Below are 13,026 nucleotides of genomic sequence, written 5' to 3'. Positions count from 1 at the left end.
TCGTGGTGGGCACCACTGCTCTGACGTTTGGTGCAATCCCTCATGATACTTTGATTTTTAGAGTACAGTGTATCTTTCAATTAAAAATAATAATGAGGGACTTCTTTTTTTTTTTGCCATAAATTGATCCCTGAGGCTTAAGGAGAAAATTATCTTCTTTTTGGGTGTGAGCCAGATGTCAGTGTTCATACCATTTTCTTGTCTGCTTAAAGTCTCTTCTCATTTAGGATGGATGACTCTGGAAGGTTGGCTGCTTCCCTTTCACTTGGATTATACTTCATTATAAAACAGAGAATAGGCTGGCATTCTGCATAGTCAAATAGACTCCCATATGATGCACCACATAAATTTAGAATACCAGTCTTATAACTATCAATTATCTCCCAATGAAAGTTCAATTTAATTATATGTGGATAGTCCTTCTAAATCCGATTCCTTGATTTGTATTTAAATGTCATCATTATGACTTCCCTGGCAAGGTTATCAGCTGTTCAAAGACTGAATCATATGATATGGTATTTTAAAAACCATCGCTTTTTTTATAGACTCTTCAAAAATCACAGCACCTTTTTTTAGTGCCAACTCTTTACTATTATTGTCACATTTGGCCATAAAGTTAAACATGAAAATTGGCATTCAGTGGTAGTATTAATTTTATTTAACTCCGACTCATCAAAGATGAACAGAATCAGATAGTGGTAGGACTGTCTAGGGGGAGGCCGGGTCGTCTGCACCTACGATACTGGATTTAGCATGGGAACTGCATTTGAAATCTGAACCTCAGCAATACCATGAACAGCCTTAGGTTGTTTCCTTAACTTCTCTGCACCTTAGTCTCTTCATCTGTACCGTGGGGCTAATAATCCCGACAGCAGCCACTATGTGTAGAGTGCTATTATGTACTGGGCCATTTTGTATCCACCACACAAAATCTTACAAAATGGGGTTTATTTGTCCCAATCTTGGGTGAAGAAACTGGACTGCAGTGTTTGGCACACTGTGAGGAACTTTGAAATTGTGAGCTAATTCCGCCCTTCCAGGAGGGAAATGTGCCAAGGGTCTGTGTGGTTGGACAAGCGTCATAGAGGAGCTGACATTGGATTGCGTGTTTCGTAAGATCTGAAGTCCTGTCTCAGAAAGACGTGTGTGCGGCCTAGGCCTCGCCTCCATCTGGGATTCAAGTCTGGTCCCTTCACCTAATCTGGAGGGACCCTCTCAAAGTGCCAAACATGTTTACACACACTATCACACTTGTTCACAGAGTGGTCAGTGACTTAGTGGGCATTCTTCCCATGTGACGAAGAGAAGTTGGGATGTAGAGAAGGAGCATGTGGAAGATGCACAGGTGACAAAGCCCTCGTTTGTACGGCTGCAGTCTAGTCCTGGGGATGGCTCCCTGGATCAGCAGACGGAACCTCCACCCTCTGCCTGTTCACTGGGGAACTGGACTCGTCCTGACGTTCCTTGCGAATGTCCTCTAGTGTCTGAGGAAGCACTGGATGCGGAGCCCAGAGACCCAGTTCTCGCCCAGGCCACCCACTAACGGTAGATACAGGCTCTTGTGCTCGGGATAATGCCCTTACTTGATGAAAGACAAGTAGATACCAACAACAAGAACAATAAAGCCATTCTGGCAAAAAGGCATTTCCCAAAATAGCTGTTTCTGTGATGGTGCAACCCCTGTTCAGAGGCCCAGTGCTGCTGCTCCTCCAGAAGCCACCCTGAAGGCCACTACCACCAATGCTCACAGCGCCGCAGAGAGGGCAGGTGCGTCCGCCCTTGGTCTATACTCCCTTGCACTCCCTCCTTTTCTGTATTATTTCCAAGGATGTTTTCCAGTTTTGCTGTGATTTCCCAGAGGATCAGCCACAGTTTTGAATTATTTCTAGGACACTTTCCAGTGGGGATTGCACAATATTCTCTGGTCTGTGTTGCCTTACACCCAGTAAAAGGTCTCGAGGGTGTAAGCTTAAACCCAGAGTGAGGAGGGCCATGCCCACAAAGTTATGATCAGCATGTGTCTGCAAGAGGCTGTATGAGGCGGGGGGGAGGGTATTGCAGCTTTAATTCAGTGTTGATATTTTGTTGCTTTGTTACTGTTATGAAAAATTGCTTGCTAATTGAGAAAATAGGTATAAAGTCATCCAAGGCACCAAGCTGATCATTACTCGTGGGCTGATTGTGGTGGCCAACATTTCCTGGCCCTGAATAAGAACATTTGAATCCTCTCAGCCATCCCTCTGGGTGCAGGTACTGCTGATCGCATTTCACAGAGATGCTCAGAGAAATGGAGGGCTGTTCCCAAGGTCATGTTCAAGTCGAGGCAGGGTTGGGAGTCCAGCCCAGGTGGTCAGCTCTGAAGCTAGAGCTGCCTCCTCTTTGCCTCCTGCCACCTCGGTACCCTGCAAGACAGATGAGGTGCTGTCCTCTGGGGCCTCAGTTCCTCTTTGGGGCAATGGCAGTAGATGGTCTCATGCCCTCGCCTCTGGATTTCTCCTCCTTCTTTCAACGCCTGGGTTTCCAACACTGCTACGTCATTTCTCCATGAGCAATTCTGACAGGTATGGGGCCTTCTCAGCCCAGACGCCTCTTCAGTGGTGAACTCCAGGCAGGCAGTTTGTGATCGACTCTCTGTGCATCTCTCTCAAGCTGCTGCCATCACCAGGGAGCACTGCTATCCCCCGTCAGGGTGGCTTCATGACAAAAGTGACAGCCTCAAAATGTGGTGGCTTCGGTCTTCATTAAAAGTCCTGCCAGTTCTGTGCTTGGACTCAAATCAAGGCCACCTCCCATGGTACCCAGGCAGTGGGTCCCCCACCCCCAACAGTACTGGCCCTTGGTGCTGTTTTACAGAATGCAGTGTGTCGCGGCAGGTGGAGAGTTCACGTATGGAGACTCAGCTCTAGGAAGACGCGTTACTAGTCACGCGGCTGCCGTCTCTTTCCTGGTGGGGAAAGAGGAGGAGGGTGGTGAGGCTTAGGGGCTGTGCTCCAGGACCATGTAGACAGAGATGTGGAGGCCGGCAGTGCTCCTCTGTGGTTTGGGGGAATAATCTTCGGCTCCTGGAGCTGCCATCCTGGCTCCAGGATTTCAAGCTGGGTGACACTAGGTGAGTTACTCAACTTCTTGGTGCCTTGGTTTTATCATCTGTGGGAAAGGAGAGAGACTGCCTTTGGGACAGTTGCTGGCATTGCATGTCCCAGGGCTGCAGAGGGAAGAGGGCCGGTGTAAATTTGGGAAGTGGTTGGTTGGTCATGTGGGCGGCAGCCCTGTGCACAGCAGCCTTGTGCAGTCACTGGGTCTGTGTCCCATGCCAGCTCTGCAAACAACATGAGCAAAACATAGTCTCCTTTTAGGTACTCTGCATAAGTGAGGGAGAGCCAAGTAAAGAAAAAACAAAACTGAGCAGCACTGAGTCTGAGTAAGAGGCTCCTGGTGGGGGCTGCCAGCTCTGTGCTGTTGGGCAGGTGGCTCACGCTCGCAGAGCTTCAGCGCGTCTGCAAGAGGAAGCAAATCGCCCTCATCCTTAGTCCTGCTGTAATAAAGAAGACGAATGTATGTATGAATTACCTCACCCAGGGCTTGGCATGTAGTAAGTGTTCGTTACATTTCATTTTTTCCCCTCTCCTGTTTCGTGGGCACACATGGCTAGAGTTTGGTTAAGGATGGAGGTGGGTGATGTAATATGATGCTTAGTCAGAAATTGTTCAAAAGAGTCCCTGAGATAATCACACAAATATAATCTCAGCGGCCACAGCGTCCAGTGTATGTGCTGACCCTAAGGACACTGAAGGCCAGGCGGTCTCTCCCCACTTCTGTGTTCAACAGAAAGAGAACTGGGCATTGGGACTGTGCCCAAACCCATTGGAGAGGTGGAAATTATTAGTTCCTTTGGGTTATCAGATGAACTGAAATGGGCCTTTTTAGTGAAACTTAGGAAATATTCCAACCTTTTGTTTGAAGAGAGCACTAATTTGCTTCAGTCTACCTTCGAGGGGAGGGAATAGGAAGGACTTTTGCTAGGGGGCAGTTAGGAGCACTCTTGCTGCACATGTAGACAGCTCGCAGGGGAGAAAGGTAAATGGCTAATAAGCTCTTGAAAAAGTTCTCAACCTCGGGGTACTTCAGACCTGCAAACTGAAACATCCACGAGGTAGCATTTTGCGTCTTACTAGCAGAGATTAAAAATTGATCATCGCCAGTATTGGCAAGGGTGCAGAGCCCGTACTCCCGCCCGCGCTGCTTGGGGCACGGACCTCGGCAAGAACCTTTCTGAGAAGGAACCTGGAACTCTGCCTCTGAGCCTCTGATGTTGTCACATTCTTGAATGAGGAATTCCACTTTTAGAATTGGGTCCTAACAGGCAATCATAAATGCAGTCAAGAAATTTTAGCACAAAGTTGTTATGGCTTTTTTCGATAGTAATTTTTTTTTTTAAGATTTTATTTTTTTCCTTTTTCTCCCCAAAGCCCCCTGGTACATAGTTGTATATTCTTTGTTGTGGCTCCTTCTAGTTGTGGCATGTGGGATGCTGCCGCAGTGTGGTTTGATGAGCAGTGCCATGTCCATGCTCAGGATTCAAACCAACGAAACACTGGGCCGCCTGCAGTGGAGTGCGTGAACTTAACCACTCGGCCATGGGGCCAGCCCCTCGATAGTAATTTTTAAAAAATAGAAACTATCTGAGAATATGAAAAATAGGGGAATTGTTAAATTATGATACAGCCATATGATTGTTTGGAAGACTAATTTTTAATGATGTGAAAATGTTCATAGTATATTAAGAGAATAAAGCAAATCTTAAAATTATGTGTATATTTATGTATGTATATACATATAAAATGATACTTATATAATTTATTCATATACATATATAATGATTTAAACTACATTAAAATACAAATACTTAACAAAAGACTATAGAATTAAGGTCTTAAAATTAGAGTATAAGATTCTGAGTGCTTTCTTTTTCTTTTTTATGCTTTTCTCTGTTTTCCAACTTTTTCCAGTAGGCCTATCTACTTTTGTAATCAGAGAAGAGCATTAAATGTAATTTTTTACAGTAGTTCTTGCTAGGAAATGCACTATCTTCTGTGCCTCCACAGGCGCGTCTCTAACTCTCGGGTGGCTAAGCCCTGTACGTCACCCTCTCAGTTGAATGCCATAGATTTATAGATTGTCCCTTGGTTCTTTCCAAACCGCCTTAGTATCAGGACCTCTTCTTTGGGTTTAATCTTGTATTTATACACCCTGACTACCGATCCCTCTCATCTCCTGGTTGTTAAAGGGAGTAGCCCCAAAGGCCCATTGGAGCATGCTGGGTTTGGCTAAACATCTTGGCCACGGCATGGTCTGCCGTAATACAAAACGCTAACTTCTATGCTTTGACTGACTGACTCTCAGTCATCTTTCAGTTGGAGCCAGAACTTCAGGGACCTGACATGAAGAAACCCTCCTTCCTCTCCCACTTCCTTCCTTCTTGTAACACACCTTAACTGAGTACCTGCTGTATGCCTGATTTTGTGCTAAGAGGGGGCCTCAAACAGTAGATGCAGTAGATGCAGCCCCGCCTGTGGGAACATCGTGGTTGGGAGTGGAGGTGGGCTGCAAGCAGTTACCCAGAGCGCCCGACTCACATGCTGCGTGCCTTCTACAGACCAGGTGTTGCAGGACCTGGGGCGCAGCCGACCATGGGTACAGGTGTGAGGGCTGGGCAGCAGGGAGGGGAAGAGGTACACATTGGCCAGGGCATCAGGGAAGGCTCTTAATTCACTCACTCCTTTCTTCGGTGACTTGTTTACTGAGTTCCTGCAGCAGGCCAGGGCGCCTTCTAGGCCTGGGAGACTATGGTGAACAAGACCAGGATGATCTCTGCCCTCAGGGAGCTAAATGCCAGTAGGAGTGATAAACAATTAAGTCCCAAAATAAACATTTACAGCTCACAGTAAATGCTATGACAGAAATTGAACGCTGCAATGGAGAGTAAGGCGAGGGGAGATGTAAGACAATGCTGCTGTGGATGAGGTCGCCTGGGAAAACCTTTCTTTAGCTCAAACCTAAAGAATGAAGGGCTCCAGGTGTGCCAAGAGTCAGGCAAAGAATACTCCTGAGTAGGGAGCAGTGAGCACAAAGGCTAAGGCAGGAAGAACCCAGCATGTTTTAGAAACTGCCAGAAGGTTGCGGGGGCTGGACAGAGGCAGCAGTGCGAGGAGGCTTTGTAGAGGATGTGCTCCTTGAACAGAAACTTGAAAGAAGGGTGGGCAGTAGCTCAAAAGACAAATGGGGTCCTGGGTGCAGAGGGCTGGCCGTGGAGAGAGGGGATGCTGTGCAGCCGGTGGGGCGGGGCGTGTGTGAGCAAGTCTGTCTGGCTTAGGATGAAGCATGAGATGACAGCCAGGGCTCAGATGATGAGGCTGGAGTTCCCATTGGGCTTTTGGGGTCCCCAGGGTTAAGTAAGTGCTAGTACTCTGATTTTCCACATTGGGTCCTGAATGCCTTGCCCTGTTCCAGAAGTCAAGTTTTCTTCTAGGATACAGGAGTCTTCTCCAAGGTTGGAATCTCTGACTGTGTCATCAGTTCTAAACTGGATGTTGAACCAGCTCTGAAGCCGGTGCTACCCTGGGAGTCTATTATTTCGTTTTCTTGGAATGAATCCGTTATGAATTTACTAATAATAATGATTCATTATACTGTCTCACGCTGGCACGTGCTGATTCTCCCACAGCCAGCAGAAGAAATTGCCCTCCTGATTAATTCTCTGCTGTGTTTTCTCCCTTCTCTTAGAATGGCTATTCAAGTGGACAAGTTCAACTTTGAGAGTTTCCCAGCCTCCCCTGGAGAGAAGGGACAATTTGCAAGTTCGGAGCAGCTGGAAGAAGAGAGGCAGGAAGCTCGGGGCCTGGAGATCAACAGCAAGCTGGACGTCCGTTGGAGAATCATATCCTTTTCATGGTGGCCACCTGGGACTTCACGCACCCTGCTCCAGGTTTCCGATCACTGAGAAGGACCTGAGGAGGGTTAAGCCCTTGAATTTTAGCTGCGAATAGTCCAGAAATACTGCAGCAAGGAGATAGGGGCCAGAGTGGGCATTTTCTTAACCTCTCAAGGCTCCAAGGCCCCTCATGAAGTGTTGGTTCAGGTGAGGAAAGGCTGCCTCAGGGCCGGTGCTCTTGTGTTGCACCATATGTTTCTCGCGAGTGTTGACATTCGTGTTAGTGACAGGTTCGAACAGCCACCTATCTATGTGGGGCTTGAGGAGTTTCGCAGCTGCAGTTGTCTGGGAAGCTGAAGTCGGCTTGTACAGCTTACAGAGCCATCGAGATGCTGTTTTGAAAACACTGAGAGGGTTTTCGCAAGGACTGTGCTATATCACTAACCAGCCCTGCCCTAAACTTGAGATCAGTGCCTGGCTGGTGGTGGGCACTCAGTGGGATGAGTGAGCACCCTGGGGAGGCCCCAGGTTCGCCTGTTCGTGTCTGTCTGTTCAGCAGTCTTTGCAGAGCGCCTACTTTGGGTCAGGTGTGTAGTGAGGCACGTGAGAGGCTGAGATCAAAGACCAGGCCTCAGTGTGGTTGCAGAGGCTCGTAGGGTGTGGATGTGGCGTCTGAGAACTAAAGACCCTGCCAGGAAGCGGGGACAGAGCGTTGTGCCAAGTGCTGTGAGGTTCAGGGGAAGAAGCTGCTGGGTGTGGGGCGATCAGGGAAGGCTTTATGGAGGGGGTGACAGAGTGTTCGAGTGGGCCTTTTAAGGATGAGTAGAAGTTTTTGAAGAGCACAAGGGTGCGAAATACCCCGAAGGTCTCAAGGTATGAGAGTGTGGCTCACTCAGAGAATGTCTCCCAGCAAAAGGCAACTCTGATGTGAATGTCTGTTAGTTTTTCACACATGAATTCCGTGGATATGGGATGGTCAAGGTGTGTTGTATGGTCTCAGATCATTCCAGACCATCTCCTGGATTCTGGAAAGATCCTCAGTCAGCCTTCTTCAAGCTGAAGTGGATTTGGGCCTGGTGGACCCCTGTCTCCAAGGAGCTTGTGACAAATTAAGCACTTTACAGGTAGATAGAAGGCTCTGTGAACCAGACACTAAAACCGGGGCTCCCAGAGTGATGCGTGCGGCAGTCATGGAGTTAGCACGTTTGTCTTTTGTAGAGAGAAGTGAAAAGGTGGGGACAACCGAGTCGTCCTTCTCTTGGGTCCCCTAGATCTCAGCACAGTCAGGTCCAGTCACTTCCTGCTGGGTGAGTGAGCAAAGCGATGTAGCATAGACGGAAGTGGCGTTCACACTGACTGCCAGGCCCTGCCTCCGGCATCTCGTTTAATTCTTCTTCGTCTCTCTGATCAGCACTCTTGTTCCTATGAGGAGATAGAATCTCAGTGAGGTGAATGAACTCAGCTGTGAGTCCAGCCAGGACGTGGTGGAGCCAGGGACCAACCCAGGTGGGGCTGCCCGCAAAGCGCTCCCTCCCAGCCCAGTCCTCAAGGGAGAGGGTTGTGGATGCACCCACGTCCTGTCAGCCTGGACCAAAGAAGGCCATCAAGTGTCACATCCTGGCATCTGTGGTCGTGACACCGAGCCAGGGAGGACTTGGGTCTGTCTGACAGGGCTAGTGTTACAGTGGCTCTGTAACTTCCCAATGTGTAAGTCCCCGGTGAGGCAGGAGCCACCCCAAGCCTGGGTCTCGGAGCTTTAGCTTCATGCAGGGAGCTAGGCAGAGCTGTGCAGAGCTGGCAGGCCTGGCTGGCTCTGATTCAGCCTCAGCTCAACAGCAACCGGCACCCAGTGGAGGAAGGGGCAGTGTGCTCCGGGGACCCAGTAGGAAGAGATTCATCCTCCTGAGTGGGCTCATTCTGGTGCGGATAAAAGCAGAAAGCCTGGGGATGGGGTGTCCCCTGCCTCCCCACGCTCCACAGAGTGCGGGCCTCACTTGGTGCTAGGGCACACGGCAGTCCTTGCTAATGTCCCATCTAACCACGTACCAGGGGCTGCTTCTGGGCTGGCCCGAGGCACCCAGGGCGCAGTCTCAGCAACTCCCAGGGCAGTGTCATCAGCGCGTCTCACAGATGAAAACAGCCTCTCAAGTTCACACGTAGAAGGCGGAGGAGCCGGCACCTGAACCTCATTAGCCTTCCTCCAAGCCAGTGGTCCTTGGCCAGCCTGTGCTGCCTTCTGATGGGATTATGTTGACCATCAAAATGGTCAAAAAAGTACCAAAAATGTCTTTAGGTTTCTCTCCTTTTAGGCTTGACTCCATTAAGAGGTTGACTGCCCTATTTTCTGTATTTGCTTAATAACTCATGTAGCAAATATTTATTGAATGCCTACCATGTGCCAGGCACATCTGTCTCCTGGATTTACTGATTGAAAGTTTATGAGAGACTGTCCCTATGAGCAGATTCGATTAAGGAGAGTTAACATTACGAACAGTCTCCGTCTCTCCCTCATCTGGTAATGACATCTGGCATGGGATGGATAGCAGACTTTTGCTGTTGTAAACTTGAATTCAAGCAGATGGAAAGACCAAAGATTGAACTGACTAATAACTTCATTGTGCATTTTAATAACATTTTCTCAATATTTAGACTTTATAAAAAATGTGAGCCTAATTTGACACCCATCCGTAGTAATAAAAATGGCCCACCTGTAGCCCGTAAGGCTGGATAGACATGTTTCAAAGGAAATTGTGGCTCTTGCAGTAGATATGTGCACACCTGTCTACATGATATCTACAACGACCAGAGAAGCAGCCAGGGGCACGGGAACTGCAGACCCCTGCTCCCTTGGTGACATGTATAATGCTCTGTCCATTCTGTTACTGCTGTGTGCTGGGCCCTGGAGATGCCCCCGTCTAAGGGGAGGGGCACACGCAGAGATAGGCACTTGCAGCGCAGCCAGGGAGGGCTGAGACAGGACTTCCCATGGTGACCGCTGACAGGTCCAGAGCCTGAAAAGCAGCAGAGACCTAAGTCGTTCCCTGTGACTGGTAATACAGCATGCAGACCAGAGAGGGCAGCAGGATCCGGGGGCCTCTTGTGCCATACACACATGCACGCACACTCCTCAGGGACCACCTCCGTCTGTCCTACACGCAGCCTGGGAGCGTTCACCTCCAGGGCTCTCCCGTCAGAGCCTGGCCCTGAGCAGTCTTTGGAGATTTGTTCCACCCTCTGAATAAGCCCCAGCTGGTGCTGCCCAGCCCACCCAGTGCTTTCTGGTCCCTTCTCTCATCTCGACTCACCTCCTGTGAAGGAGGTGGGGCAGGCTCTATCACAAGGAGCCTGGGGCCAGAGGTGAAGATGGAGACATTTCAGATGTCAGACCAAAGATGCTACATTGCTGGAGGCCGGAGCCCCCGGTCAAAAGGCCCACGTCTTCATCTGTTCAGCCCAGGAGGGGAAACCTGCTCCGGGTTGCTGTTAAAATTAGTTCTAGCAATTGTTTCTGCCCTTTTGATCACCTGCCAGGTGCCAGGCAGGATATTAGCATTTTTCTTACACAAAACCTGTAAAACAGGTAGTACCTACCCCTTTTAAAAAATAAACAGGTAAAATTTGGAAGTTAAGTAACTGCCCTGAGATCATGCAGCTAGCCGCATAGCCGGGATGGCAAAACTCGTGTTGTTTTCCTGTTGACTCCTTGAAGGGAGGTCACATCTGGAAGGTGCAGTCAGAGCTCCCAGCCCTAGAAGCTGTCAGCCACGAGAGCAAAGACCTGCCCAAAGGCCTCGTGCCGTCCTGTGACCTGGCCTCAGGTGAGGCTCCTCCCGTACAGAGGACAGTGGGCCAGACCTCGCCCAGGGCCGCCCACCATTGTCCTCGCTTCTACCTCCTGTGGGACCTGCCTGGAAGGGTCTGGGCTTACAGTTCTGAGAACCCCTCAAACTGGCTGGTGAGGGATGTTTGGAAGTTGACCATATCTGTTTTCACTTTCCATTTTTAGTTCAGACAAAGAGAAACAAGAATCAATGTTTGACCAAGTCTCATCCTTCCTGTATAGTTGACCTCACATGTCCATTCTTCTAAGGAGCTCTGTCTGTCACTGGCCTGTCCTATGTGGCCCAGCTGAAACTGCCCCTTCCCTTGGGCTCCTGCAATACTCAGTGCTTAACTCTTGTTTGTTAGAGTGCCTAAAAAGTACAGGAAAGTTTATTTTTCTGAAGACCATCTCCCTTGCCAGGCTGTGCTGTTCTTGACGTCAGGTTGAGTCCTATTCACTCAGTGGCTATTTACTGATGACCTACTATGTGCTGAGGGTTGTGCTAAGCACCAGTTACACTGCACTGAGCAAAATCGGATGCTGCCCTGCCCCAGTAGAGCCCTCTTTTTTCCTGGCCCCAGCGCAGCATGCAATCCCTAGCACATAGGTATTAAAACCATTTGGTGAATGACTAGTTTCCATTTCATTGATGCAGCAAGTTGAATGGTTACCAGCTTAGTTGCACTATGCTGAGTGCTGTGATGAATACATGAAAGGAGTTTGCAGCTAGCAAAATTAGTCTTAATTGAAGCCTGGCTCCTTTTCCAGAGGGCAGCTCTGCACAGGTGCTCTGTGATGGAAACAGATGAGGGATAAGCTGGGAGCAAGCTTGGCGTCATCTCACCTTCTCATTTTCCTTGCTTTTGTTGCAAGTCTCCCTTCAAAGAGCAATGAAGCGGTTGGTGAGATACTTGCTGACATATCAGAATTCAACCTTGTATAGGTTTCATTACAAGAGCTGGGTGCACAGTTCAGCTGATCCCCACAAAGCTGATGACCTGGACCATCTGGGCAGCATCTCTGCCAGGTGGTCTGATAAGCACACATCTTCCCGTTCTGTCTGGAGACCATCTGCAACCATCTGGCAGCTTTGAGGGCCAGGCAGAGGCTCAAGGAGCCCAACTGCAAGTCAGGCTTTAGATGCCTAAGAATTGACATCCCAGAGTGGGAGATGGAATATCCATGCATGATGCAAAGTTCAAATAAATGTAAATAATTGGAAAGTAGGAGGATGTGGAGCAGTGCAGCCATTCTCTGGGAGCATTGCGTTGTGCATCCCGGAGGAGCTGCCTGGCCAGGGCCGAGGACAGCGTGTGTCCCAGGCTGTGCATTGCTGAGTGGTGTCTGTGGCCTCACAGATACCAGTTACCCTCTATAAAGCCTAGAATCTCAACCGGGGGTGGGAGGGTTGTAACATTCATCACCGATTTTTACTGGGGAGTTCATAAGCCTAACCCTACAAGACTATAGGCACAATGCCCTTGGTTTGATTGATCACGACCAGGAACACAGCCACATCTGGCTTCTCCATTTCCAAGACTCTCCAGTAGGGAGAATTTGCCCTCAACTGACCCCTCCCTTTTAAGGCAGAGGCAGAGATTAAACCATTGACAATGGATCTTCCGTAACCATTGCCTAAGATCACTCTTTGACCTCTCTAATTGGCTTCCAGCTTATTCTCAAAGATACTTCTTAATGGAGCTCTGTCTTCTCATCCCTGGAAAAAAATTAAATCTTTAAACAGGACTCCTTTAAAACATAGTACACCATGGGGCCTGGCCCCATGGCCGAGTGGTTAAAGGTCCTTGTTCTCCACTTCAGCAGCCCGGGTTTGCAGGTTCAGATCCAAGGTGCAGACCTACTCTACTCACCAGCCATGCTGTGGCGGTGTCTTACATATAAAGTAGAGTAAGATTGGCACAGATGTTAGCTCAGGGCAAATCTTCCTCAGGAAAAAAAAAACCATAGTACACTATGTTTTTCTAACCATGATGTTAGGAGAAATAGTTTTATCTAAATGAATTTTAATACAAACAGCGCCTGTCATCAGTACAGCTGATGCCTTGATCATCTGAAGTCAATGCAAGGTTGTGTCTTGTGTCCACCTTTAGGGAATTTACTGTTCATAGCTGTTGGTGATCAGAGACCTTTCATCTCTTATGGTGGGGAAGCCTTGCCAGCCTAAGAGAAGCGTTGTGCCTGACCAGAGATGCCATGAAGTTGCCCTGGCTGTTTGGCCGTCAGTGGGCAAAGGGAGTGAGGTGGGAGGGGG

The 13,026-nt window shown here is 48.8% G+C and overlaps 1 protein-coding gene across 13 annotated transcripts in view; it reads left to right on the top strand.

The window, feature by feature from the left end:
• Positions 1-13,026, top strand: part of TRAPPC9 (trafficking protein particle complex subunit 9) — a 623,416-nt gene that overhangs the window by 459,138 nt on the left and 151,252 nt on the right. For all 13 annotated transcript variants that reach the window (XM_044781131.2, XM_044781133.2, XM_070481660.1 and 10 more), the window contains one exon: positions 6,784-6,937. In XM_044781131.2, coding sequence (XP_044637066.1) covers positions 6,784-6,937 — 154 coding nt within the window. The remainder of the gene's footprint in view (positions 1-6,783; positions 6,938-13,026) is intronic.

Source organism: Equus asinus, chromosome 12 (assembly GCF_041296235.1).
Source record: "Equus asinus isolate D_3611 breed Donkey chromosome 12, EquAss-T2T_v2, whole genome shotgun sequence".
NCBI lineage: Eukaryota > Metazoa > Chordata > Mammalia > Perissodactyla > Equidae > Equus > Equus asinus.
The sequence above is the reverse complement of the archived record's forward strand: the minus strand, read 5'-3'. Positions and strand labels throughout refer to the sequence as shown.